This window comes from Pempheris klunzingeri, chromosome 2 (assembly GCF_042242105.1).
Source record: "Pempheris klunzingeri isolate RE-2024b chromosome 2, fPemKlu1.hap1, whole genome shotgun sequence".
Classification (NCBI taxonomy): Eukaryota; Metazoa; Chordata; class Actinopteri; order Acropomatiformes; family Pempheridae; genus Pempheris; species Pempheris klunzingeri.
This window is the reverse complement of record NC_092013.1, coordinates 22,491,330-22,519,093: the sequence shown is the minus strand read 5'-3', so window position 1 is coordinate 22,519,093 and position 27,764 is coordinate 22,491,330. Positions and strand designations below refer to the sequence as shown.

At 40.3% G+C, this 27,764-nt stretch overlaps 2 protein-coding genes across 2 annotated transcripts; one reads left to right on the top strand and one right to left on the bottom strand.

Annotated features, from left to right (window-relative positions):
- Nucleotides 1-1,597: 1,597 nt before the first annotated feature.
- On the top strand, nt 1,598-17,737 carry dennd6aa (DENN/MADD domain containing 6Aa). Its single transcript, XM_070840340.1, has 19 exons — nt 1,598-1,955; nt 3,483-3,521; nt 3,749-3,791; nt 8,258-8,370; nt 8,509-8,589; nt 9,088-9,193; nt 10,725-10,804; nt 11,240-11,299; nt 11,476-11,531; nt 12,419-12,541; nt 12,688-12,783; nt 13,155-13,249; nt 13,503-13,568; nt 13,925-13,989; nt 14,912-15,001; nt 15,797-15,960; nt 16,176-16,278; nt 16,619-16,693; nt 17,215-17,737. Exons 1-19 carry the CDS (start codon nt 1,725-1,727, stop codon nt 17,344-17,346), a joined length of 1,818 nt encoding a protein of 605 aa, XP_070696441.1. The 5' UTR covers nt 1,598-1,724; the 3' UTR covers nt 17,347-17,737.
- A 6,629-nt stretch (nt 17,738-24,366) lies between these two features.
- On the bottom strand, nt 24,367-27,764 carry LOC139210371 (uncharacterized). Its single transcript, XM_070840409.1, has 5 exons — nt 27,564-27,764; nt 26,577-26,765; nt 25,778-26,079; nt 25,383-25,510; nt 24,367-24,834 (listed from the first exon to the last, which is right to left on the bottom strand). The coding sequence occupies exons 1-5, from the start codon at nt 27,694-27,696 to the stop codon at nt 24,627-24,629; spliced, it is 960 nt and encodes a 319-aa protein (XP_070696510.1). The 5' UTR covers nt 27,697-27,764; the 3' UTR covers nt 24,367-24,626.

Genomic DNA, 27,764 nt, shown 5'->3' with positions numbered 1-27,764 from the left:
TTATAGAGAGTCTGTGTGTTGGTAAGAAGCACTAAAGGATAAGCTCCATTTAAATCTTAAACTACTTTTGTTATATCTTTATAAATATTGTGGTTTGCTTTATGTTGCTCTCTTGTTATCTAATGATTTGTTCCAGCTTTATGTAAAGTACTTGGTAACATGGCTTCTTTGGGTGTGATATTACTATTATTAGTTTGGCAATAGATATATTTGGCATTTCCTAATGAAGCGATGGGCAGTTCTGTTACATTGATTATTGCACTCTAACTAATATTTATTTCATTATTTGGCAGTATGTTTTTTTTTGCTTGTTGTTCCACTGATTCCACATTTACGCCAAAATGCTTCAGAAGTCTTTAAACTGCTTTAAAAAATGGAAATTTGAACATTGACAATGGCGATCATGTGACATAATCTAAAGGTTCAGACCAGTTGCTATATGGACTACATATTTATTGGTTAGTTTTTTTTTTACATTTGTTTAAAATGTATTGATACATGCATAAATGTTTGTGTTTATACTGTTCAAGCTTATTTTGTCAATTCAACCATAAATGGAACATTGGTGCTCTAAGGACCAGAGTATATATAATATTATATATATACATAATAATCATTTAGCAACTATTAGTTGCATGTATGGAAATAAATCTTAATGATTGAAGCAATGTTTTTTTTTATTCGCTTACCTATAATAAGGTAGATTTCTGTCACTTTGGTCAACCTGGGGTGTTCCCATCCATCTGTAAGCACCCCCCACTCTATTTTATCCATCTGCTTGCTCAGTGATGGAGCTATTAAAGGATTTAGATAAAGCTGATTTACTTCCTTGTTCCTGACTCAGACTGAGAGTTGGGCTGTAATTGAAGAAGTAATTCATTCAGTGAGTTACACTCTGTGCTGAGGATTTGAAGGGGAACCGTGGAGATACAGCAGAAAAGTGCAGCACATTTGTCAGAAAGTTTCCCATTTTCTTATTAACTCTAGTTTCCACGTCGAATTTTATGTAGTTAGACAAAAGGTCCACTTACTTATTTTCAAGTACATATCAGTGGATGGAGTTTGAGCTGAACCATTCTTACTTGATATCTCAAAACTATGAATACATAATTGTGACTATCTTAATTTTGATTAGGAAAGACAAAATATTGATTTAGTATTCCACAGTTTTGACTTGAAAAGACAAAAAAAAATGGACCTACCTACCTACCTTTTTTTTAATGATAGTGTGTACAAATTTCGATTTTTTTTTTTTTTTTTCATAATGTTGACTTTGACTTGTGTGTGTTGTTTTATTAGTGTGACCTAAAAAGTCACAAGTTTAACTAAGCCTCTCGTGATTTTAATTGATTAGTTTCAGGTTTATGATGTCTATCTTCTCCTTTATTCAATTCCAGCTGAACGCGCTCCTCCACAGCCGTCAGTATAAACAAGAAGGTTTGCGTACAGTACGTACTGTGTCACTGCAGCACGGAGTTCTATCTTTACCTGAATACAACGCAGTGCCAGGCTCGGCCTTACGCGATGACGTTGCACGTTCTATCACCACGACGTGCGTACGCTCCTGCTCCTCTGCTGTGTTAGCTAACAGGTTAGCTTCTGCACCGCTACTCGCCTCCTGTTGTTGTTACCCGAGGGGATTGCGACCGCATATTCCACTAAACTTATCTATAAAGCCGTTAACATTCTCCAGAGCGTCTAAGTGTCCGTGTGGGGCCGTCGCCATGGCTCTGCAAGGCCCGGAGGAGCTTGGGGAGCAGGTCGAAGAGCCGGAGGATCTGGACGATCAGGACGCTAGTAGCATCTCCCCGGCCGAGGAGATAACTCTCCCCCCCGGGCCCGGAGGCGACGAGGAGCCGGAGGAGGCTCTCCTGCTGCCCTGGGACCGCTTCTCCGCCTGGCTGCACTGCATCTGTGTGGTCGGCTTCGACCTGGAGCTGGGACAGGCGGTGGAGGTGAGGCAGAAGGATCAGCTGGGTCCTGTAAAACTCCTCCATAGTGTAGCTAGAAAATGCCTAAGTTAGCACTTATCGAAGGCTCAGACTAATTCCTGGACACACACACAGACACAGACACACACTCCTCGTCATTAAGCTGCCTTTTGGGGTCTTTGTTTAGTTCTGACATGTTCACACACAAATGGCACTAAAACAGCGGGGTTTTGTCGCTGTAGGAGAACGAGTTCGTTAGCTGTATTGTAATGTTATGTGTTTTCCTCTTGGAGTTAGTCTGTCCCAACACAACCCAACTAGTCTACTATTTCACATGGAGGCATTTTACTGCAACAGACAGAGACACACACTGAACCTTCTAAGCCTCAAACTTCACCAGAGCTTCTGAACAAACACCTGTTGTTCTCACATTTCTTTGAGATACAGAAGCAATGAGTTGAGCACAAGTTTAGATTACACTGACTGCAGGTGTCAGTAAGGATGTGTAGAGTTTAGACTCCTGCAGCACTGTATGTTTCACTTTCTCTAATGAGTATAGCAACATAGCTTTTAGTTTTTATTGGGGCCATTTGTCCTTTTTATTTACTTGATTCAATATGATGCTTTTGGAGATGCATCAGTCTGTGCAGGCAGATTATCTCTGGTGGAAATGGTGAAAACCATTCAGAAATTGCCAGGTGCTAAAAAAACTATTGACTTACATAATTATCAGAATTGCTGTTGTTGCTGATTAGTTTTCTGTTGATCGACTCTTTTGCTTAATCGACTTGTAATTGCTGCTCCAAAATTCACTCCTATTACGGTGTGTCAAACTTATTTTAGTTCAGGGGCCACATACAGCCCAATTTGATCTCAAGTGGACCGGAACAGTACAAATCCCAGCATTAAAACCTTTAAATAACAACGACTCCAAATTCTGAACATCTGAAAATGTTCACATTTAATGAACTGTCTTTTTACAAAACATTATGAACGATCTGAAATTTGTCTTCTCTGTAATTTTTACACTTTGCAAAGTCATCCCGCGGGCCAGATTGGACCCTCTGGTGGGCCGGTTATAGCCCGCGGGCCGTATGTTTGACAGCTCTGTATTACAGTGTCCAAAATCTGCTTAAAGAATTAAAAGTTAAAAGTTAACAAGACTACGAATCTGCCCAGACATTTGACCTCTGAGTACTTAACAGTTTGGGATATTTTGATCGATGGACACATTTCAGTTAACATGTGAATGTTCTTTTTAATGCTAAAATGTACAGTGCATCAGTCACTTACAGTCAGTCTATTAGCATTTATCATGAAACTAAGAAATGTGTATATTGTAATGCGGTGACCGCTAACTATCAAGTACAGCAAAGTGGCAGATAGCAGTCACAGAAAGTAAGGCACCCACTGTTATTAGAGAGAGCCAGATAAATGTTAAGGTTAAGTCGTCCAAGTGCTGATGTTTTGCTTCCCAGCAGCTGAACACAGTTATTAGATGTGGGATGATGAGCTCCTGCTGTGTGGTAACTCTGTTCATCTCTCTTCCAGGTTATTTATCCTCATCATTCCAAACTGTCAGAGAAAGAGGTGAGTCAGACTGACTTTGACCTTTGATTATCTGAGTTAAAGAAGCGTCTAATGTTAACATATGTAACATTTTCGGGGGGAATAAAGTTATCAGATGTACATTAAATCCTAGAAGACCCTAAAAGTGGGGTAGAATTTGTAATATTTTTCATGTGTTTGTAACGATAGTCATTTTGCTGTTTGCTATTTATGATAAAGAGGACAAAAACATCTTTTCTCCTTTTTAGAAAACGAGCATCTGCTACCTTTCCTTTCCTGATTCCAACTCAGGTGAGTTCCCGTGTCAGCCTTTTAAACTTTTCCTAAATGCAGCAGAACAGTCAGCTCACTGTGAAGACTTTTACTTAATAACTGTATGTGGTGATGTGTCCGATTTAATCTCAGGTTATGTTAGAAAAGATTTACTTCCCTCAATGTCTTATGTGGGAAATTACAAGTGGTCATAGCTGTAAAGGGCAACCAGAGATGGAGTTAAAAGCTTGGCCATCACAGAGAGGAGGAGACGTTCTAATCATATGAATACGGATATAATGGTTCACATTATTTTCCATCCCGGAAGACATTCATAGTGTTGCAGATGTTGGAAATGGTTGAAATAGTCGCAGAAATAGTGTAAGGACTGAAAAAAGAGCTTGAGAGAGAAGTCCAAACCCTGCTTACCATCTCACCTCCACATAGCTGGCCAGTCGCTGCATGAAGTGGGTGTGGATGTTGGATTGTTAGTTAGTAGATGATTCCTGTAACTTTGTGAACGTCATAAACATGTGTGTGTGTTAGTGCCTCCAAAATGATGGTAAAATTGAATCAACACCTTTCTAAAAAAAAAAAAAAAGAAGAAGAAAAAAAGCATTACAACCTTTTGTGTAGGTAGGATTTATTTCAGGGCTGTTGTATTAAGCTCCCAAGGAACTAGTGTGTCTGAACGCATCTGAAAGCAAAAGTGTTTCTGCTTTATCTGCATGTAGGCGAAAGACTTACTGTAATCAAGATGAGTGAGATACAAATGAATGCCTACAAAAGGGGATAAAGGCATGCATGGTGCTTCAGTCTACTGTACATATATAAAGTCACTAACAAGTTGTGTGTAGAATGGGGAAAGAGCTGGAGAGGGAGGTTCAAGCCTCACCTACTGTTACACCTCCACACCCAATCACTGCGTTGAGGGTTGTACGTCGCCTTTCTGGATTCCTGACGTGCTGGTGACCTCTAACTCTTGAGAGTCCTGGGCTTATGGTAAATCTTGTTCATCATAGGCTGCTAAAAACAGAAACTCTGACAGAAACTACAGTATCACATATTTTTAAAATGTTTCTGTTCCTTTCCAGACACACTGGAGGCCTGGATTTTTAGCAATTTGCCATATTACAAGTGTCATTGTGATTCTGAATAAGATTGTTTTGATTCTGAAACATAACCTGGAAGCATTAGTTTCACTACAGTCAGGAACCCTGGTGTAACACTAGTCTGAACTTAACATATTCTACTTACTGCCACCATCTCCTTTTGTCTTTTTCATCTCTTTATTTTATTCTGTTACCAGTAGATTTTCTTCTGTTGTCTGTCATGTCAGGAATATATTGTGTTGCCCCCACTAACAATGTGGGACAAACAGAAGAAATTCAAGATATTCAATGTGTTGATTTCTTATCTTTCTTTTTGATTTCTGTCCTTGGCGTTGTCTTTCATGGTCGTGGTTATGCTTGGGGAACACACATCAAATGTCATGCCTATAAAGCCTATTTTGAACTGAAAATCTAAATTGACCTTAGATGGAGTGGGGTAGGTATTGGTTTATACGAACACTTATGTGGAATTGCGTGTGTGTGTGAGAATCGAGTGTGGTTGTTTGTCTGCAGGTGTGTGTTTTTGTTGACTGAGTCAGCAGGCGTTAGAGCTGACGAGCCTGCTGCCCTCAGGATGACGACAGGATTAGGACAAAATGCTTACAGGGCCTCTATATATATACTGTAGGTGTGTGTCAGAGGGTGAGGCATTACTCTGTAGCTCTGCAGCTCTCTCTCTCTCTCTCTCTCTCTCGGTTAAATTCTGTCTCACATCTTGATCAGAGCTAGCAATATTTAATCCACTTTGATGCTGATTAAAGATAATAAATCTCTGTATTCTGAAAGGAGGAGTGGCACATGATTTGTAGTGTTGTCTCTGTACTCCAGATTCAAAGTGAAACAGTGACTGAGGTTTAAATGCTGTCTCTCAGCTTTAATCTGACGGTGTTTACATCAGATGGAGAGTGGAGAAACTGTAGCAGCTGTGTTAGGGGCTGGAATAGGAGCAAAATAGTGACAGAATTAGAGTAGAAAACTAAGGATTCTCACGCTTTTCATCAGGTCTTTAAATTGGTCTCAAGCCAGCAGACATGGAACATCTTTGACCCAACTGAGCCTGAACCACTACAGCATTTAAAATCAATTAGATCAATTTTACCATGAGTATCTTCTACTGCTTTTGGATTATTGTCCATCTTTTGCAGCAAAACACGGCGGTTGCGTTGCATCTAAACACTATACAATCAGCGATATAAAAAGACTTTTCTCAAATATACAAATACTTTAAACTGCACAAATGGACTTTTAACAATAGTTAAAATGACTGTGTCTTAAGTGAAAGATTTTGCTTGTTCTACTGAACCCACAGATGGTTCACCAACTCTATAGCTCCACCGAGCTTTGTAGCCTTAATGTAGTTCCTAGTTTTGTTTGTACGACACATTTACTGTATGATTCAGTCTGCAGCTGTTTCCAGCAAACGATCTCTGATAAAAATCATTGTACATGACCAACCCAGCACTAAACAGCAGACAGACACAGTCAGATACTAGATGGTAAAGAAAGGGGAGCATTTAGCTGCTATTGTGGCAGAGACTTTCCTTGGTGGAGACCAAACCAGAGCCACGAAACAGGACGGTAATGTTGCTTTGTGTGTGCTGTACGTGGAAATAGTGCAGGTTAGCCGTAGCAACTTCATGAGGTGATAATACGTCAGAGTTTAAAAGCAAAATATCAGTGTTGTATCTAGAACTAGATCAATTAATCAATACTTGATTGACAGAAAATTCATTTTGCTGAACCACCTAATCTTTTTTCATGAAAATCATGAAAAAAGTCTCTTATTATCTTATTTGTGAACATGTGTTGCTATTCATATATGAAAGGACACCGAATATCCTCAGGGTTTTTTATTTTTGACTGTTTCTACAATGAAACAAGTCATTTGGAGACGTCACTGTGGGCTCTGGGAAATTGTGATTTTCATTTTGAAGGCCAATGGGTGTATCAAGCATCAATTCATTTATAAAATGATATGCAGGTAATGACACCAAAGTACAATGCAAACATCAAACAACAAAACCAACATCTGATGGTTCATGAAAAACAGGCCAGAGTTCTTTCAAACTTTGTGATGATAAAGTAAATTCCTTTGATTGCTTCTTCACTTTACTTCCATTTTCTTAATAACCTCAACATGGCAAACACTGCTGACAGGGTCATATGATCAGATGTAGCGTCTCACACACTCTAATTAAAGCAAATAGAGACAAAATTAAGAGAGTTTAAGTTCATTTAAGTCCATTCAGACTGAGAATCAGAGTTATGGCTCGGCTGCCAATGGCCCACTTCACACTGGGTGGTCTCAAACACAACGTGACTGCATGATGTCATGGAGTCTTGGCTGAGCCCTGGGAAGTGTGTGTGTGTGTGTGTGTGTGTGTGTGTGTGTGTGTGTCCTGTGAAGTGGAATTCCATAAAGTATGACAAGTGTGAGTGTGAGCTGAAGTGTGTGTGCCTTGAATGCCTTAAACTCCCTTTCTATCATTATCTAATCCTCTCTCTCACACTCTGGCATGTCTGCTGGAGGATGTGTGGAGGTCATGAGGAGGTTAAAGGCTGGTCGGTGACTCATAGGCACTTCCTATTTCCTCTTTTTTTTCCGTTTCCTTTTCCTGTTTGTCCAAAAAACCAGGAAGACACTGAACAGCTAGACTGATGCACACTGAAAATCTGAAAACTGTCACAGTCTCTGTTTCTTAAAATGTTTGAAATTCATCTGGTAAAAACACTCAGTAGCTTGGATTGAGTCGATAGCAGAACTTAAAGGCATGTGGAGTAGCAGTAGTAACTGTAGCAATAGAGTTTATTAAAAGTTAGTAAAACATTATAAAGGGTTAGTTTATGAATATGTACATGAAAACATTCCTCATTTATTACTTAGGAGACTGTCTGGGTTTGTGTCCTAGAGCAACAAAATGGTTTGGTTTGCTTCATATTTAAGGTTGCTGAGGTTCAAAGTCATTGTGTTTGTTTAACATACATGACATGGCAGTTGGCTTTCTTCAGACAGCAGATCTCTTAAGTGTCTGGACCAAAGCCAAGCTCTCCTGGTTTGATGCTGATGAGACTAAAGAAATGATTATTTCTACCAAGCAGGACTTGATACTGTTGAGAGGTTCATAAATATTTGTGGTTCACTCTGTCTGTACTTCTCTCAAAATACCAGCCATATTTTTAAGAAACTCAATTTAATTTAACTTGTAATCAGAGCTGCTCTATTCTTTGTTTTGGTTGCCGTGACAGCCACGTGCTTGCATGTTAGTCCATGTGAGTGATTCGTTCAGTGAGCTAACCCAGTAGCACAGTAGGCTACAGCTAAGGGGCAAAAAGTTCCTAAGCCAGGTCATGTGTTCCCATAGTAACCACACCATTACTCTACTGTGTTCTCAGGTTGCCTCGGCGACACCCAGTTCTGCTTCCGCTTTCGTCAGGGTTCTAACAGGAAGTCGTCGCTTGGCTGCTTCCTGGAAACCACCGACCGCGATGCCCCGCCCTGTCTTAAGGTTGTGCCTGATACACACACACACACACACACACACACACACACACACACACACACAGCACTACAGACCCACATATACATCTGAATTATCTGGTTAAGCAATATGAATTTAAGTTCTGATTGTGTGTGTGTGTTACAGAGGGAACAGGGCCACTACTACGGTTATGTGTACTTCCGTCAGGTGCGAGATAAATCCCTGAAGAGAGGATACTTCCAGAAGGTCAGTGTCAAACTGCAGTTCAGTGTCAATGCACCAAAAACTTAACAACATACATGGAACCATCAATGCAGAACAGCACGATGCTCATAAATCTGCTCATTTATTAGTAGTGTGAGATAATAGTGCAGTCTGTAATGATTTTTGTTAACGGCATGAATTTAAATCATTATCAGGAAAAAGTGCTCAACGTTCTCTGGTTCTCAAATGTGAGGTTTTGTTGCTTTTTTCTGTTAATATGATTGTAAACTGAATATATTTGGCGGGATAAGATAAGACATTAGAAGACATCACCCTGGGCGCTGGGAAATTGAGATGGACATTAATTGGCATTTTCTTACATTATATAGACTAATTGAAAGAAATAATCAAGACATTAATCAATAATGATATAGTGCAGGATATTCCTAATAATATGACATGTCATGGTGTCATATTTAATAGTATTAAATTATATAAAGATATGAATTCTCTCTCTGTGTCTCACTGTCTCTTTGCCAGTCTCTGGTCCTGATCAGTAAGCTGCCCTATGTGACCTTCTTCCACTCCCTGTTGAAGATCATGGCTCCAGAATACTTTGAGAAACAGGAGCCCTGTCTGGAGGCTGGTCAGTCTGATTACCTGTCTCTCTGTGTTTGCCTGTCTGTCTGCCTCCACCTGTCCATATGTAACTGCCAAAATATGAATTTTTGTATTGCAAACGCTCACATAGAGAGACTGGACCAGCTGCAGTCAAGGCACAGAGGCCTTTAGAAAACTCTATCACACAAACAAGCCTCAGGACACACTTTACACCAGTTTTAGTTTCCCTCCACTGGCTCTCCATCATGATATTAACACACATGGCATCACATGCTCAGCCACTGTACAGACAGCGTCATGTCGTCTAACCACTGATAGGTGCCTCAGGTCTTCAGAACACAGACTCCGTGCATATTTTTAGAAGCATCTCAGTGGGAGAGTTCACCCGCATTACAAAACGTATGTTTGTTTTTATTTAACTTTGGTGTTATCTATCCGTGCAGATAGTTTTGCTTTTGTCTGTCCAGGTTTTAAGAAATCTGTCTTGATGGTTTCCGTCTCCACCACAGTACAATCGAGGTGAAAGGAATTAAATTTCTAGTGCTCATGGCCTTGAAGAGTTACTTAACTGAAAAACCAACAGCAACACGGCTTTCAGAAAAAGAATCCCTGCAACTCAAACCATGAGAGAAATCATTTCTGCTGAAGAAAAAGTCCCCCTGAAAACCGTCCAGTATGTTTTGTGGATCGTTGTCAAGGATGGTATTTCTGTTATTAGGGTGACATTTTTTTACACTGCGAGCAGCACAAAAAAATTCAGTTCACCTCGGTTGTATCAGGGTGGAGGATTTCTCAAAACCAGGACAAATAAAACCCAAACTATCTGCAGGGTTCTTACAAACTCTTGAAAGTTTGTAAAATGCTTCATTTTGACTAATGTGTTTTCAAGGTTAGGAATACGTCTGAATTTCAATGTACTCATTGAAAAAGACTTGATTTCCAACATAGTTGGAATAGATGAAACACTAGATTATCACTGATGTAAACTGAAAATCTTTTAATATTTGAATTGAAACAATCCTGTCGTCATATTTGTTCGTCTCCTGCCGTCTCACACCAGATAATGATAACGATCCAGTCAATCAAAGTTAATATGAACAGCTGGTAAAATAAAGTGACATCACACACTGATTGCTGTGGGTATAAAGGAATTCTATAAACTATTAACTATGATGCAACTACTATATATCCCACTATTGCTACTATATTATAATAACTAGAGTGTGGCCATTTTTGGTTTAGGTACCTTGAAACTCCTCAAAAAGTGCTTCTACTTTGGATTTTAATGGGGTTTTTTTTATCACTCAACACCTCTAAACTGTTTTCAACAGAGCCTGAATCTGTTTATTTCCGGTTAAACAACTATTGTAGCTTAAATTATAACATGAAAGTAGGATTTATTGCAGGGCAGTTGTATTAGACTGTATTACTTTCTAGCTCGGTGTACCTAATAAAGCAGCAACTGAGTTTAGATGAACTTCATGTAAAGCTGTGTGTGGCCTCAGTGAGAACTCTTTGTTCGCTATAAAGTGGTTATTTGTGCATTTGATCGACAGCTTGTAATGACATAGACCGCTGGCCGACGCCCCATCCTGGACGAATCCTCACGCTGCCTATTATGGGTGTGGTCATCAAGGTATACACACACACACACACACACACACACAGGAGTTCTTCCTGCCACTGTTGCCTAATATAATATCTGATGTTTGCTCATGTGGGGATTCTTGAAGTCTTAATTTTGAATTCCTGACTCGTTGGGTCTCTCTTATTAAAGAGTTTGGTCTAGACCTACTCTTTATGTAAAGCGTCTTGAGATAATGCTGTTATGAATCAGCGCTATATAAATAAAGATTGATTGATTGATTGAGATTGACACACACACAAATAATAATAATAATCGCAAATAATCATCTGGACAAAACCAGCTATGTCGAGTACACTAGTCCAGTCTTTGATTAAAGCAAGCAGAAGCAGAGCACATCCGTATTGGGAGTAATAACCTGGATTAAGTTGGGTTGGGTTTTTAGTGTTCAGACTGTGACTATGTTCAGTCTGTGTGCTGCTGCAGGTTCGCATCCCAACCTGTTACGACAAACCGGGAACCTCACAGCTGGTCCAGTCCGCCCAGGTAAACACACACACACACACACACACACACACACACACACACACACACACACACACACACACACACACACACACACGTAAAATAGTGGTGTTTTTTTAACCTTTGCTATTTTGTATTAAGGAACATAAGTTGAGCATGTGACTGTTGGGATGAAGGATAGTGTGTCTGTTTTTCAGAGCGACAGTCAGGTGTCCATCGTGCTCCCAACCATCCATGAAGTCGACCTCTTCAGGTGAGCCGTGCAGGGCACGATGTTGACCCCCCTCACTATAGATATGCTTGTGTTACACACTGTCACCCCCTGCAGGTCAGTGATGGTACTGAAGCAGTTTTCCTCTGCACTCTCTCACCTGCTGACGCCTGATGAACAAAATCACGATCTCCCCAAAAGATTACCTGCCAGAAATAGTTGGTGCAGGACAAAATAAACACTGATCTTTCCTAGAAAACTTTCACTTTAGTTCACTTCCATTTGTGTTTCTAAAACGTGATTACTCACTTGTACAGTCAGCGTCCTTATTCACAGAACTCACCCACAGGGTCAGTCTGGCCTACATGAATAGTCATGTAAACATTAAAAGGTCAGTTCTGCTGTTTTTGCTGCGGCACTGTCACCCTGTTGTGTTAATTTGCATATTCTGTATACAGATAAAAAAAGAACAAAAAAACGCCTCCTGCTCATGTTCAGATTCATTAGTTTGTTTTGTCCTTTGTCTGGAATCACAGATGACTCTAGGAGGACTCTTAAGAGCAGAAAAACAGAACTGAAAGAAAATAATCAAAGCAGATGTATTAAATGAAAACCAGAGCAGAATAAAGCACTGTATTTGGAAACAAAAAAACAAGTGAGGAAATTCTGCTTTTCACTCAGACAGTCTGATCAGTCTTTAATGCCTTCAGACAATCCCCAGTCCAAAAAGGAGCAAAGCAGAGAAATTGTGTTTTTACAAATATTTGCTCTGTCAGTGTCGTTTTGCTGGTAAATGAGAGAATAACAACAATATGGTCCACAACAACAACATCTATTCAAATAACCTTTGCAAAACCTCCAGTAATGTCACCATTCACTCCTAAGCTTTACTACACACTCATTCTGTCTGTCTGTCTGTCTCTCTCTAGGTGTTTCTACCCGGTCTTCTTCCACATCCAGATGCTGTGGGAGTTGGTGTTGCTAGGGGAGGCACTTGTCGTCATGGCACCGTCGCCGGCTGAGTCGTCGGATACAGTGTTGGCATTGGTCAGGTGAGTTGGAGACAGTTGGTTGTAGTTCATTGTGCCAGCAGGCACAGGAGCCTTACTTTTAATGACGGCACCAGTTCTATAGACGTGCAGAAGTTATTCAGGCTGCTGACATTAAGATTTCTCTCTCTGTCTCGGTCTCTCTGCAGCTGTATCTCTCCTCTGCGTTACTGCAGCGACTTCCGGCCATACTTCACCATCCACGACAGCGAGTTTAAGGAGTACACCACCAGGACACAAGCTCCGTGAGTAAAGACGAAGCAGCACATGGGTTACTGTGCAAATCAGTGACTTCCCATCTGCATCTGCTGGATGTACAGTCGTGATCTGTTGCCTGTTGAGCGCCTCACTTAGCAGCACTTCAGTGGTGGTCAAAGGATGAGGGAGTGTCTTAGGCACATTCTGCTGATCTGGGGATTTTAACCATTTTTTGATTGATGGATGTTTTCACAGCAATGCTGTCTGGGAAGGTTTGAAATTTAGTGTCTTGCTCAAGAAAACTTCAGTTTTCCTTTCTGAACATGGCTCCTCATTCCTGTAACTTTTTGTAAAGTTGTTAGTATTTGCTTAAGTTGATAAGTGAAGTCACATGTGGTCCGTCTCTCTCTTTCTACAGGCCGTCAGTCATTCTAGGAGTGACCAATCCCTTCTTTGCTAAAACCCTGCAGCACTGGCCACACATCATCCGCATCGGAGACATGAAGCAAGCAGGTACCGTACAGTACTGCTACTAGTCGGGAAGATTTTAAGTATTCGACTTCAGTCAAATGTGACGTCATGACCTCAGATGTGTACACTACATGGCCAGAACTGTGTGGAAGCCCCCGTCCACATACTGTACTTTTGGTTTGGGTCTGTTTGAATTATGTTATAGCTGTAAGTCAAACATCAGGTAACGTTTAAGTGGAACCCGCTGGGACTGTACATCTGATCTTTCCTCCTTCCATCGCTCTGTTCCTCTTAGGAGAGATGGCCAAGCAGATGAAAGTAAAGAAACTGAAAAACCTCAAAACTCTGGACTCTAAACCTGGTAAATGTTTTGTACTCATTCTTGTGTTAATTTCAGTTTTTTTGTGAATCACCTCACAGACCTGACAAAACTACATTCATGCAGATTGTCCACAAGGGGGAACTGTTTAGTCACCATCTGACCAGCTGTACATGGTCAGCAGGATGAACTTCTGTTTCTTGATCAGAGTGTGTGTGTGTGTGTGTGTGTGTGTGTGTGTGTGTGTGTGTGTGTGTGTGTGTGTGTGTGTGTGTGTGTGTGTGTGTGTGTGTGTGTGTGTGTGTGTGTGTGTGTGTGTGTGTGTGTGTGTGTGTGTGTGTGTGTGTGTGTGTGTGTGTGTGTGTGTGTGTGTGTGTGTGTGTGTGTCTGTCTTGCAGGTGTGTACACAGCATATAAGCAGTATCTCAACAAAGATGAAGAAATCATTAAACAGCTTCAGAAGGTAAGACTGGGTCTCCTCTCAATGTTCTGCACATCTTGTTTTATTGATTGACTGATAGGAGCCTCTCACTTGGGTCCTCCAGCCCATAATGCTTAAAAGGACACATAGTATTTTTATCTCGCGATTCTCACACGGTCCTCCGAATCCAGCTGCAGGAGTGAAATTGTAATACACAGAGCAGGAGCAGGAGACATCCCACTGACTGAAGTCAGGAAGACCTTCATTTACACCTGTCGACCCTAAAAACCTTGGCTCCTGGAATTATTCTCATTGTAAACCTGAAAGTTTCCATTTTGAAAGAATGTTCGTTTTACTGTTTTGAGGCTTTAGTCTTTTAACTCAAGTATTGCCTCACGTGAGTCGAGTGTTTCTGTTTGTATGGAAGTTCCAAATTAAAGAGGAAAATGTACAGTATTGTTACTTTAAACCACTTCTTGGCTGAATTTTCAGAACAGCGCCGATGAAGTGATAGAAAATTGCATATGAGATTAGTATCAGTTTTTGGACCTTTTCATTGCTTTTGTGGTTCTTGTTGAGCTGGAGGAGTTGTACATTAAGGAGTTTCAGCATAACTACTGAGCCGCCATAGGTGAAGTGAACAGCCTCAAAAATAGAACTACATGCCAGGGTTATGGCAGCTTTAAAGATACAATGTGTGAGCTTTCAGTCAAAATATAGTGATGTAGCGTTTGGTTGTGATACCTGGCTTCTGACTGTAAAAAATAGCTCGTTCCTGACAACAAGACATGTTTTTTGAAAATAGCTGGCCACCAGACTACTATTGAGAAACAACAACTACTAGCATTGCTACTCCCCAGCATTGCTGGTTGGCTGCTACACATGTGTGAAAATGTTCCCCCACAAATATGAGAGCAGATTAATGTTTGAAAGTCCTTCTCAATTATGACTGTGTGTTTTTCAGGGTGTCCAACAGAAGAGACCCTCAGCGGCCCAAAATGCAATTCTTCGACGCTACTTCTTAGAGCTTACACAGAGCTTCATCATTCCACTGGTAAATTATTTAAGATAGTCACATGATGCTGTTAAGATTCTGTCTGTATGTCTCAATGACATCTGCTTGAAAAACTATGAGAGGTAAAGGGACGGGTATGAGTGTGTGAGAGTGTGTGTGTGAGTGTGAGTGAGAGAGAGTGTGTGAGTGAGAGAGAGTGTGTGAGTGAGAGAGAGTGTGTGAGTGAGAGAGAGAGTGTGTGAGAGAGAGTGTGTGAGTGAGAGAGAGAGAGAGTGTGTGAGTGAGAGAGAGAGAGAGTGTGAGAGAGTGTGAGAGAGTGTGAGAGAGTGTGTGTGAGTGTGTGTGTGTGTGTGTGTGTGGGAGAGAGAGTATGTGAGAGAGAGAGTGTGAGAGAGTGTGAGAGAGTGTGAGAGAGTGTGAGAGAGTGTGTGTGAGAGTGTGTGTGAGAGTGTGTGTGAGAGTGTGTGTGAGAGTGTGTGTGTGTGAGAGAGAGTGTGAGAGAGAGAGTATGTGAGAGAGAGTGTGAGAGAGAGTGTGAGAGAGTGTGTGAGAGAGTGGGAGAGTGTGTGAGAGAGTGGGAGAGTGTGTGTGTGTGTGTGTGAGAGTGTGTGTGAGAGAGTGAGAGAGTGTGTGAGAGAGTGTGTGTGAGAGAGTGTGTGCGAGAGAGAGTGAGTGAGAGAGGTCATCATCCCTCTGACTGACTTGTGCCCAGTCTAGTGTGTACCGTGCCTCTAAAGAAGCACAGTTCTAAATCAACTGTTTCATGTTTTCATCTGTCTGCCACTGAAATAATTGAACTGGATGTGTGTGTGTGTGTGTGATTGTGTGTTACAGGAGCGGTACGTGGCCAGTCTGATGCCTCTCCAGAAGTCCATCAGTCCATGGAAGAGTCCTCCTCAACTGCGACCGTTCATTCAGCAGGACTTCATGAAGACACTGGAGAAAGCTGGACCTCAGCTCACATCCAGACTCAAAGGAGACTGGATAGGACTCTACAGGTACACACACACACGAATGGGACATTTCCTTCCTTCTGCTGGTATGCTTAGAAAAGGAAATATCAACAGGAAATGTTAAGTGGAATTGATAGAACAGTTAACAGAAGGAACAGATCAGTGATTGGACTTAATCAGTTTAAGATTCAGTGTTGCGGAAAACACACATGATTCTGAGCATCATGTGGCCTCTCCTGTGGCTTTCTCTGCGTCTGAAGGCATTTCCTCAAGTCCCCCAACTTTGACGGCTGGTTCCGCAACAGGAGGAGAGAGATGACCCAGAAACTGGAGGCTCTGCACCTTGAGGCGCTATGTGAGGAGGTGAGAAGGGAGGGAGGGAGGGTACAGTCAGAGTGACTGTAAATCTGAAACACCAATACTATGAAAATACACGCCATTACGAGGAAAAGTCATGCATTTAAGATCCCACTTAAATCAAAACGCAGTATTATTAGTAAAAAAAAAAGCACCATCAAAAGTAAATACTTTCATTCAAATCATCTTTACTGATGTTTCACTGATCATTTTATAAACTTTCTTTCTTTAAAAATGTAAAATCTTGACCTGAAAAGTAACTACAACAAACTACTTCATTCAGAGTTCATGATGAGGCTCAGAAATCTCTCATCCTTTGTTTGTGTCTGTCTGTTTGTGTCTGTAGGATCTGCAGCAGAGAGTCCAGAAGCACTCAGAGGTGGAGACAGTTGATCTGGTTCTGAAGCTGAAAGACAAACTGGTCAGTCCAAACTCATCCAAGGCTCATAAACTGTGCATCAGTCCTGAAAATATTCCTGCTTATACTGCGAGTACTGTGAAGACTGTTCTAATACTGCCTCTGCAACTACTAGTATCTATACTGCTGCTACCGCTAATGTTACTATTACTAGACCAACATACTGCTTCTATTACTTTTACTTATATTGCTACGAGTACCGATCCGACCATCACTATGAACTGCTGTTGCTACTTCTTCTGCTACTGTGATGTGGATCACGACTCACGCTGCCACAACTATTGCTAATAGTAAAATGGAGCACTGGTACCAGTACAGTACAGCTGCACAGAAGGACAAAAATATGACCCAGGGTCGAATGAACAAGACGTATCGTTTAAATCCACTTCTTCTACTAGTCACAACATGTTGACATGCATTCCTTCATATGAATGTGTCACAGGGGGCTTACATGAGCAACTAATAAAAAGTCTTAGTTCAGAAGTCGAGCAAAATGTGAACGCTGAATCTACTCCCTCGTGCAGAATCAGGCGGAGAAGGAGCAGCTCCCAGTGCGTCCGGGGACTCTGGCCAAGCTGAGGGCCCACATCGAGGCCGTCATCCTGGCCTTACCAGAGGACCTGCAGGGCATCCTCCACAAGCCTTCCACGCCCTGACCTTTAACCCCTCAGTGTGCAACTCCAACCCCAATTTGAGCTTGTTTTAAAGTTTGGGGGTGTAGTTGGTGTCCTTCCAGTTGGCCCCCAGATGGGGGGACGCCCATTTAGTCAGACTAAGTTCCAGTATGAGGACCTCATCTGGTCTGACAAGGAAAGCACATGGCACATTTTTTTTTATTTCCCAAAAGATTGATCCAACTTCAGCTATATTTACTGTTTTTCCCCAAACCTTCACTGTTCTCAGTGGCATTCAGACCAACGGTGATGGTGCTGTATTCAAACGACCAGCCGGAGGCCAGCAGGCCGGAGCTACCCGACATGAACTCCTCAGAGTGGGTTTCACACGGCGAATTATGGAGGAGGTTTTTCTTCAAGTAAAGAAAGAAGCAGTTGATGCACACTTCAGTTCTGCACAGCTTTGCTCTTCCAGCATGCAGCTCAGCACCTGAGCCCGTGCTGGCCTGTGTGCTCAAGGGTTTGTCATCACCTCGGAGGTAAAGAGCAGAAGGATGAACCAAGCTGACCTTTGACCCTCAGCGTTTTTACCTCTAGCTGTTTTTAATTTTTACTTTTTTAACTTGACGATGGACTGCTGCTCTCCGGTGGAACTGGCTTTGGAGTTTTTCATCCATTTTTAACAAACCTTTTTAAAAGAAGTGCACTTCATTGCTAACAGGACCAGTGTGCCCTTCTCTCTCTCTCACACACACACACACACACACACACTTTTATGCAAACAAACCACAAACTGAAAAGAGCAGAGCCAAGCAGTGCTTTATAATCAAATTTTACTATAATGTTATTCAATAAAACACACACACACACACACAGAGCATTAAGTACCAGTGATCCTGTAACAACTGTCAGTGCAGTAAACGGCTCTTACCTGACGTACTCAGGAGCCTTTTACATCCAAGTATCCATGTGACGTGATCTTTGTGTAGCCTATCATAACGGTCTAATGAAACATTCACTATTGTCCTGAGATGCGGGGGTTGCCATTGCATTTGTATTTTCTCAAGACTGAATCCAAAACTCGCACGTGACTTTTGTTGTGTGAAAACCTGAGTGACTGTGTTAAGGAAAGTCTTTGAGCCGCTAGACTGTGAATCTGTGGAGACCCGTGTCTGCCAAGGAAGGAAGAAGAACAGTCACAAATGTTCAAAATGCTGAAAAGATTACAAAAAGTTATGAGATACTACGTAAAAATTAGACAGTAACAGTTTGTAGTTTAAAGTATTAAATGACTAAATCCAGTCCGCAGTGCAAAACTCATCGAACTGAATTAATTTAAATTTTAAGTCTTTTAAGTTACAATAATTAGTTTTGTGCGTGAGTTTGTAAAAGGAGGTTTTTGTTTCAGATGAAGAGGAATGATTTTATGGTTAAAGTCAAACTTCTTTGGTGTCTAAACTTTGCCACTAAAACACGATTCATGCACACAGACGACCACACACTCCCAGTTCAAGGGCAGCTCTTTAACACGTGTACGTGTATTTGGGACAGTGATGCTAAAGCAAAGTAGAGTAAAGGCTGGTGTAAAGGCTACTTCCTGACATAAACGATGCAGAGCCAACAGTTTTCATTTTAAATCCACACATGTGAGTGTCAGCAACTGATATCTTAACCTCACACATGATGTGTCTGCCACAGCTGTGACTGGATGTGTGCTGGTATGTATTCCTCTGAATGTGAACAAACGGGTAGGGCCTGTCCTCTGGTTGCTTAGTAATAGCAGGTACTATTGCTGACTAACTTGTGTTGCCTGGCACAGCAGTTTTTTGGCTTAACAAACAGGTTCAGCGTTGTTTCCCCAAGTCACCACAGAAAGACTGAGCTAAATCATAAATAATGTCATCATGTGACAAAATCAAGTGTGAGCGTTGCACCGTAATCAGAGTGAGAAAGTGTTAAATATGGCTCGTACAGTGCGTTCCTGACAACAGTTAAACACTAATGTATTTGTAGAAATTCAAAATATCTACCAGAAGTGAAACATTGCAAATCCAAATATGAAGTTAAGTATTGAAGCCCATTTCTGCCAGGGGGGGGGAAAGGTAGCAATGGTAACATAATATCCATAGTAGTTTTTTTACTTTTGACATAAAAAGTCACTATTTAATAGTGTATTGTTATATTTAGTTATTGCAAATTTTAGTTTTAGTTTTGATGTCAAAATTTAGATTTATAAATTGTACAGTTTTGACTTAGAAAAAAGAATAAGTTTGACTTCTGTTGTATCAATTTAACAAGTTTAAATAATTTACGGAGTCATAATGAGGCCTTAAAACAGTCTGTATTATGGACTATCATTATGACTTTTGTCATTCTAAGCTACTTTATTTCCCTGGCAGAAATGTGCTTCCATAGTTCAGTGATGGGTATGACGGTGAAAACCCAGCTCTAATGCTAGTCCCACCTCTACAACAGATAATGAAAACAGATAATGTCCCACAGCAGTGGCTAACAGCTGATAACCAGACACCTGTGTTAACCTGTGTGCTTTTAGGAGAGCTCCTTTAGATGATTGGTGGCCTCACAGTCTGGTAGTGTTTAGGAAGCTGGACGGCGGCGGTATGTTTGTGTGTGTGTTTCTCAACACTACAGCTAGCGGCGTTTTAACTGATATTTCGGCAGCGTTGTGATTTAGGTTAAAGCGATGCTGGCGTCTTGTAGAGGAATGAAACCAGAACAATAGACTCACTGACTTGGTCTCAGTCTGAATGAGTGAAGACTAGTTCTTCCAAACATAATAACAGCAGTGCTTATTTTTTAACTGCATCTCATGGCTAAACAATTGACCTTACACTAAACTCAGTTTACTGTTTAAGAACCACTTCTGAACTCTGAAGAGCATCGTGCTCAGGAGCCTCTGCGCTGCCTTCAGACTAATAACATGACTGAAGTCTGTTTTCGTTGTTGCAGATGCAGATGCTTTGCCGAACTCAAAACCTACACCGTCACAGAGTCCTGCTGTAAAATGAAATGAGATTAGAATAGACAATAAGCACTGCTGGGCCTATCGAAGCATTGTTTTGCTGCATGTTTTAGCCCATTAACTATGAATTGTGTTTAAAATACATGACTCCACTTCAGACAGATTTTTCTCCCTCCAAGAGCCATTAGCTTTAAAAAAAAGTTCTATTTAAGGAGCCAGCTAAAGTTTAAAATTTCAAAGTTAAAGGGCCAAAACATGCAAAGTCACCAGCATGGTCCTTCAAATTAAAAGCATTCATCTCAAAGCGGGGGTCAAATGGTTGAATGACAACATACCTGGACGCCTAACAATGTAAAAATGCACAAAACCACATATGACGACAGCAATAACAGCACAACAGGTCATTTAACTTATTATTGTAGTTTGTATTGTGTGGCAGTTAGTGGTTACACATAACTGCACAAATATTTGATGAAAAACGTTAAATGGACCTGTTGTCAGATAATGGATTGTGTTTTGGTGTTTTGGTCATTTTCCTTTCAGCCATCATGTAACACGTGTTGTATAGATGCTGAAGAAGAATAACAAAAATGTGTGCTGGTTGGAAAAACCTGTGACATCTGGTTGTTGGGCAACCATGTAAGTTTTATATTTGTAAAAAAAAAAAAATATATTTTAACAACTTTTATTTTTTTCAAGGAGGGCTATTCTCATATTCCACTCTGTAGAGAATGAAGAGTTTTGTACATAATGGTGTAAAGTGAAATGATGGCCCAGATGTGATATGTTCAATAATTATTTTGCTATTACAACAGATGTACTAAATACAGATATATGAATAAGAATTACTCCATATAATATACATTTCTTTGACTAATTACAATGATGATGAAACACCTTGACATTTTGAATTTGTAATTTGTTTGTTAACAGACACTTTGGGAGTGGAAAGCTTTAACATTTCTCATTCATGACCCTGAACACATCTCGCTGGCGTTTTTACCGTCTGTCAATCACTGGTTTTAATGAAGAAATATTCTGCAGAGGGCCTCCCAGTACATAACCAGTGGCTGAGGTATTTATGTGATCTGACAGATGTCCACTTACGGCCCTGAAAGAACCTCAAATTTGTAACTAAATACGGCGACTTGAACAAATGAACTCAGTAAGTTTCCAACACTGCCAGAATGGGGGGGAAAAAAAAAAAAAAGATGAGCAGTACATTGACAGATAAACATATGCAAAGAGATGTTTCTGTTAAAGTGCCAAAATATTTGACCCGTCGTTACAATAAGTGCCTGGAAGAAAAATAAGACAAATTCAAAATGTCAACGTTGGCAAACATGAGCATACAGTCATTATGGTGCACAGCTTCACATCTTTTTCTCCATTGACACGATCACAGTGTTTGTTTCTATTGAAGCCATATAACCACTACACTAAAACCACTCCGACGGCCTGAAGAACTACAGTTTTCACTAAAGTACTGATGAGCATTACCAGGAAATGATTTATCTTTTTTCATATGATGGCTTGAAGTTGGATTTATTTTATTTTTTTTTTTGTAAGCAAATGCTTAAAGTTTATCACGGTCTTATGTTAACTTTATTGTAACTTGAACCTTTTTTGGAATATACTCACTGCTGAGTGTCTTTCATGACAGTGTTTGCTTTTGCTTGATCCAGTATTGTACGAATAAATTCACACAGCTGCCTTTTTGAACATTTGGGAGGTTTTGTCCAGAAGACTGAAGAGCTGAGTCTGCGTCACACAACTCCACACGTGTTGTTTTTAAAGTTTAAAAACATGTCACACACAAAGAGACCTAAAGAATATCTGTTCATATCTTCATATTTTGGCCCGTAGCTAATGTTAGCGAGTGTTAGCTTGGAAGAGTTAGCATTAGCTATCTGCGTTCTCATGCTGTATTAAGCTAAGCGAGCTAGTTAGCTTCCCAGCTAGTTGTTACAGTAGCTTCTTAGTAGTTAAAATAACACCATTTTATCCTGCTTTATATATTTACTGTAGTTTCTGATAAAAAAAGAATTCATATTCAAAAAGGCTGCTGTGAGAAGAAGGTCAGAGGGGATTTTTTTTAATGCTAAATTTCAGGTTCTGGTGAGGCCTTTGTCCTCGATTGTATTCTTAAATTATAATTTTCTGTTTTCTGCACTGATGGTAACGGCTGACATTACTTTGACCACGCTGGTTATTTTTGTCATTAAACAAACAACTTCTATTTTAATGGCTTCTCTTACCTGGTTTTTTTCGTGGAGAGGACATGATTGTATGTAATCTGTGCACAGCTAAACAGCCATTATTACCTTTTATGCTGAAAACTATAGCACAGACGTCAAACTGTCAGTTCTACAGTATATCCAACGCCGTGTAGATTCAGTTAGGGAGAACTGCCCTCACTTTAAAGATGGGTTCAATTTATTTGACAACAGGATAAACAAATATACCATCCATTATGTTCTTTTTTCATTTTCAACTTCAAATCGACAATTGGAATATAAATTTAACCAAAACCATGATGATATATCTATCTCGCCTGACACTACTGCATAAAAACATTGTCACTGCCGGGTCATGCAATGGATGGATGGACGGACCTAAGAACACGAAGTTGGGGGATCCTACAGGCAGAGTAATGGAGAAAAGGTGTTAGGGATTAGGCATCTTTTTAATTAATAGATACCTCAGAGTTAACAATGCCATGGATCTGTGCAGCTGACTCTGTCACCCCTGTGCCTTCAGTCACACCTTCCTTCCTTGGTTGATAGATAAAAGCCTGTATGTCAGTCAGAGTCTCAAAGTGGTGATATTAGACTGCACTGCATTATACAGATGTGTTTCTGTTACTTAGCCTACCCTCATTGATTTAAATGGGGTAGACAAAATAAGACAAATGCCTGCCACAATATCACAGCACAGTGCAACAGCAGCACAAACTGCATCTCCCAAAATGGCCAACAGTTTAATCTGTATCTGTTTCAACAGAGTGACATGAAACTGAACTGTACACCTTGGAGCAGAGTTTGACTGTTCCTCACCCAGTTTTAAGCCTCCTACAGCTGTTTCTGGTTCAGTTAATGACTGTGTTTCAACCTACATATGAAACTGATGATCCTTAGCACCTGTTTGGTATAATTGGTTAATCATACACCTGACTATGATCCTACAAAATCATTGACTTTGTGTCAAGTGTACCTTGATGCTGTTTTGAAGGCAAAGGGTGGTCACACTAAATACTGATTTGACTTTTTGTAAATTGATATTTAACTAGATTTTATATTTTTGAAAGCATTCTTACTTTACAGCATTTCTTCACACCTGCCTAAGACTACTGTGGACTGTACGTATAGCCTTGTGTCTCACCTCTGGTTTAGATCTAGGGACTGCAAATGCTACTCTTGCTTTGCTATGCTGAAGAGAGTCATGGTCAGAAAGTCCTATTTGGGTGGAATAAATCTTTAAAACCATAAGTAGTTGGACAGAAAGTAATGTTTGGGTGGTGTCACAGCAAGGCTACATGTAAAAGCTAAATGATAACTACCTAATAGGATGAGGAAAAGGAAAAGGAAATGCAAATCTTTACTCTTAATTTAATTTGGGAATCCAGTTATTTCTCCTTTTAAACTGCATTTTCAAATAGGTTTTCAAGTTCCATTATTTATTTATGAGTTCAGTAATATATTTCAAAATGATGTACTTAATAACTATTTCATATTGTGTGTAGTGTTGGGGGATCCCTATTTATTGATGGATTAATACATTCATTTTTAAACAGATTTATGAATGCTTATCCTTATTCTACAATTAGTTTAATCAATTAACCAATTAATTAATCAAACACTTTATAACTATTTCCTTGACTCTTTAGTCCTCTATAATTAACAGTGCTAATTTTGGACCGAACTCAATGTTATAACAGTTATAACTGTGAACAGTGAGGCCTTAGAAAGCAATAAAAACCACATCATCAGTGACGGCACATCTTTACAAAACAACTGAAATCAGCTATGTGACTTGTAAGTAATTTGTGATTTGTATGTAATGTACAATCAATAGCAATATTGTGTCTGTCATCTCTTTATTGTTTTTTTAATTACATACAAAACCAAGGACACGAGTACAATAAAGTGAAGAATATAAAGTCAAAGTGAAAAGCAAAATGAATTCTGTTACTGGCATTAGTTTTTCATTTATAGTAAATATAATCACATGGTTGGAGTAAATCAGTGATTGGATTTTCATTTATCATTCATTTATTCATTCATTATTAAATGAAGAATGGAGGGTACAGTTTTTCATACATATACCTCTGAATGTTCCTTTAAAGCTGCTCTCTCTTTTTCTCCTTCCTCTCCCTTTCCCCCTCATCGGCAAACTCCCATGTGTTCTTCTCTCCCTTTGGCTGGCGCCCCCTCCTCCTGCTGCTGATTGGCTGTCTAGCCCGCCCCTCATAGACGTCCTCCAACAGTACGTTTCCTCCATCCGAGTAGCTGATTGAGGACCAGGTGAGAATGGAGCCTCTGTACGGCCTAAAAACACAAGCACAACAACAACAACAGCATGAAAGGGTATTTGATGCTCGATTTAATCCTATAGAAAATTCACACATTCCAAAACAGACTTCATGATGCAAAAAGCTAATATAAACAAAGGAAACAAAAGTTCAATTGCTGTGTGCAGTTCTGGCTGAATCTAAATTTCAGCGTGTCCATGTAAATAATCCATTAAAAAATAGTAGTGGTCACTGCATGTCACCCTTTTTAAAACATATTTTGACCCTTTTTGAAAAATGTCAATATATTTATACAAATTATATGACCCACACTTCCAACACACTTAAGACTCATTAATAACTGCATTAGCTGGCGAGCTAAAATTGCACACAGGAATGAAACTTGTTGGAAATTAAATGATGAAATAATGAAATGCAAGATTTTACTGTTACTGTACTTTTTGGACTTGCTTTTCCGTTGCACCTTTATGAACAGACTTGATTCTTACTGGTGCAACTGACTATAGATAAGTAAAAGAACTATCTCACACACACACACACACACACACACACACACACACATACGCATAGATGCCGTTGGTCATGTAGTTGAAGATTTCTTTGTAGTTGAGAGGATAATCCCACACCTGGACGTCTGTCACCTGACCATCAAAACCTGAGAATTCAATCACAGGGTCACCTGACCACACATACTGAACACACAAACACACACACACACACACACACACAAACATGGACAATATTAGAGACAATGATGAAGATTAAAGATGATTATATTCAAAATCCAACAAGTACTTTAAGTATTTGCTGTATTACAGCCCTTTTCAGACATGGAAGATGTCACATTGCAGCCTTCATCTCTCTGTTAAGTGAGCCCACATTGCTGCCCACATCGCCAGTTTGCTAAGCTGTTCAAATCAAAGTAAAATTAGCATCAGCATTTGCTCCTCTGTCCTCACCTGAAAGGGCATCCTCCTCCTGATGCTCATGTTGGAGCCGTTAAACACCTGAGCCACTCTCTTCACAGAGTCCACGGTGAGGCACACTCTGGTCCAGATCTCCGGTTCAATGTTTGACCAGAACCTTATGTTAGGTTTTATATACAGGTCATAGTAACTGTACCTGTTTAAACCCAGAACAAATGGACCAGGGAAACTGATTCCCAGCTTCAGAGAGCTTGTGCTGGATGGACTGAGTGTGAAGATCGTAGGGTAGTTCATTCGCTGATAGTCGGTCAGGAAACGCACGCACACGGACACACCTGCAGGGATCAGCGTTCGCATGGGGAAGGTTGATAACAAACACATACATGAGCAGCTGTTTGGTTGTTGTGGTACATGAATTTAAAAAAAAGACATAGGCCTACATTTTTCATAAATGTTCAATAATAATATTAATATATTATAAAGTTAAGTGAAACATTTAGTAGAGAGAGACAGCTATGTCTCCTTTTAAAGATGCTTGAAGCATGAATGGATTTCTGAAGGATGGATCACCACAGAGACACATTCAATCAACACATTTTTTAAAAATGGCCACACAAATACTTAAGTCGACCACAAAGACCCAAAATAATTTCACATGCAAAACATAAAGAATCTCATTGTAGAGATTTGTAGAGATGTGAAATTGAGTGAACAATGTACAGAATTCTATTCTTGTTCTGCCTGTTTTACCAAAATCTAAATTGTATCCACTAATAGCATCGCCTCTTAACAGGAAAGAAATTATGGTTATGCAGTTTGTGAATGTACTCACCTCTAGTGACAGGCGGTGTGGTCCAGTGGGGGTATGTGGTGGTGGGGTAGGGTCGGGTGGTTGTGTAGTAGGAAGTAGAGTAAGGCGAGGATGATGAGGCAGGAGAAAAATACGGGGGGAAGAAGGATATTCCTCCACCATCATAAGACAAAGTGAACATCTTCCCTCTCAGATTTTGCTCCGGAAGTCCTGGAGAAACAAAGAGGAAATGATACCACACATTAAATAAAATCCTCATGCATCACATTTCTACTAAACATTGGACTACAGTGAACTGTGTCCAGTTGATTGTCTGGTAACATTTAGCACTTTTAGTGCATGAGAAATCCATCTACTTTACCACTTTACACTGACTGAAAACCATGACTAACATCCATATACGTCCATTAAATTGCAGCATTTGAATGCAGCTGAACAAAAAGCAAAGCAAAGCAGGGTATGTTAAGTGTTTTTTTAAACTTGCTTCTGAGTCATTTGTGTTAGTGCTGCTTTACCACCATTCACAATTTATTTTATAAATTTGTGCTTTGAATTGTCAGGCAATGGTTTCCATCAAGTCTTTTTTTCAGGGTGAAGGCATGGCATAATGAAAGTGTTTAACAAGCATACAGTCAGTATGGAGTGTGGAAGTGGGACACAGCCTCTCTCCAAACCAAAAAAAAAGACAAATCTACTTGCTTGAAGAGATGTTTTTACATAATTTAGGTGAACTGATCCTTTACAATCAATTGCAACAACCAATCGGTGTGTACCAGAGCTCAAAAGCTTGATTGAAGTATCTGTCACACACACACACACACACACACACTACTTGTTGTGTCACTGCTGAACATGTTACACCATGAGAGTTCTTCTGAATAAAGGTGTTCTAGCAGGAAGTTATTTCAGATATTTGTGCGATGTGTGTGTGTGTGTGTGTGTGTGTGTGTGTGTGTGTGCGTGTGTGCGTGCGTGCGTGCGTGTGTGTGTGTGTGTGTGTGCACGCACCTGTTGTCCTCGGCCATTGTTTTGCAGCAGTACTTTCTGGTCTTTGGGTAGGACTCAATGCGAGTTCTGAATTCGCGACCGCCAATGATACCATCACCATGGCAACATAAAGCATCTTGCTCCTCGTCTTCATCCTCAGCTGTCTCTGCAGGCACTGTGTGTCCGAGCAGGCTGCACCTCAGCTCATAAAGGCTGCTTTCA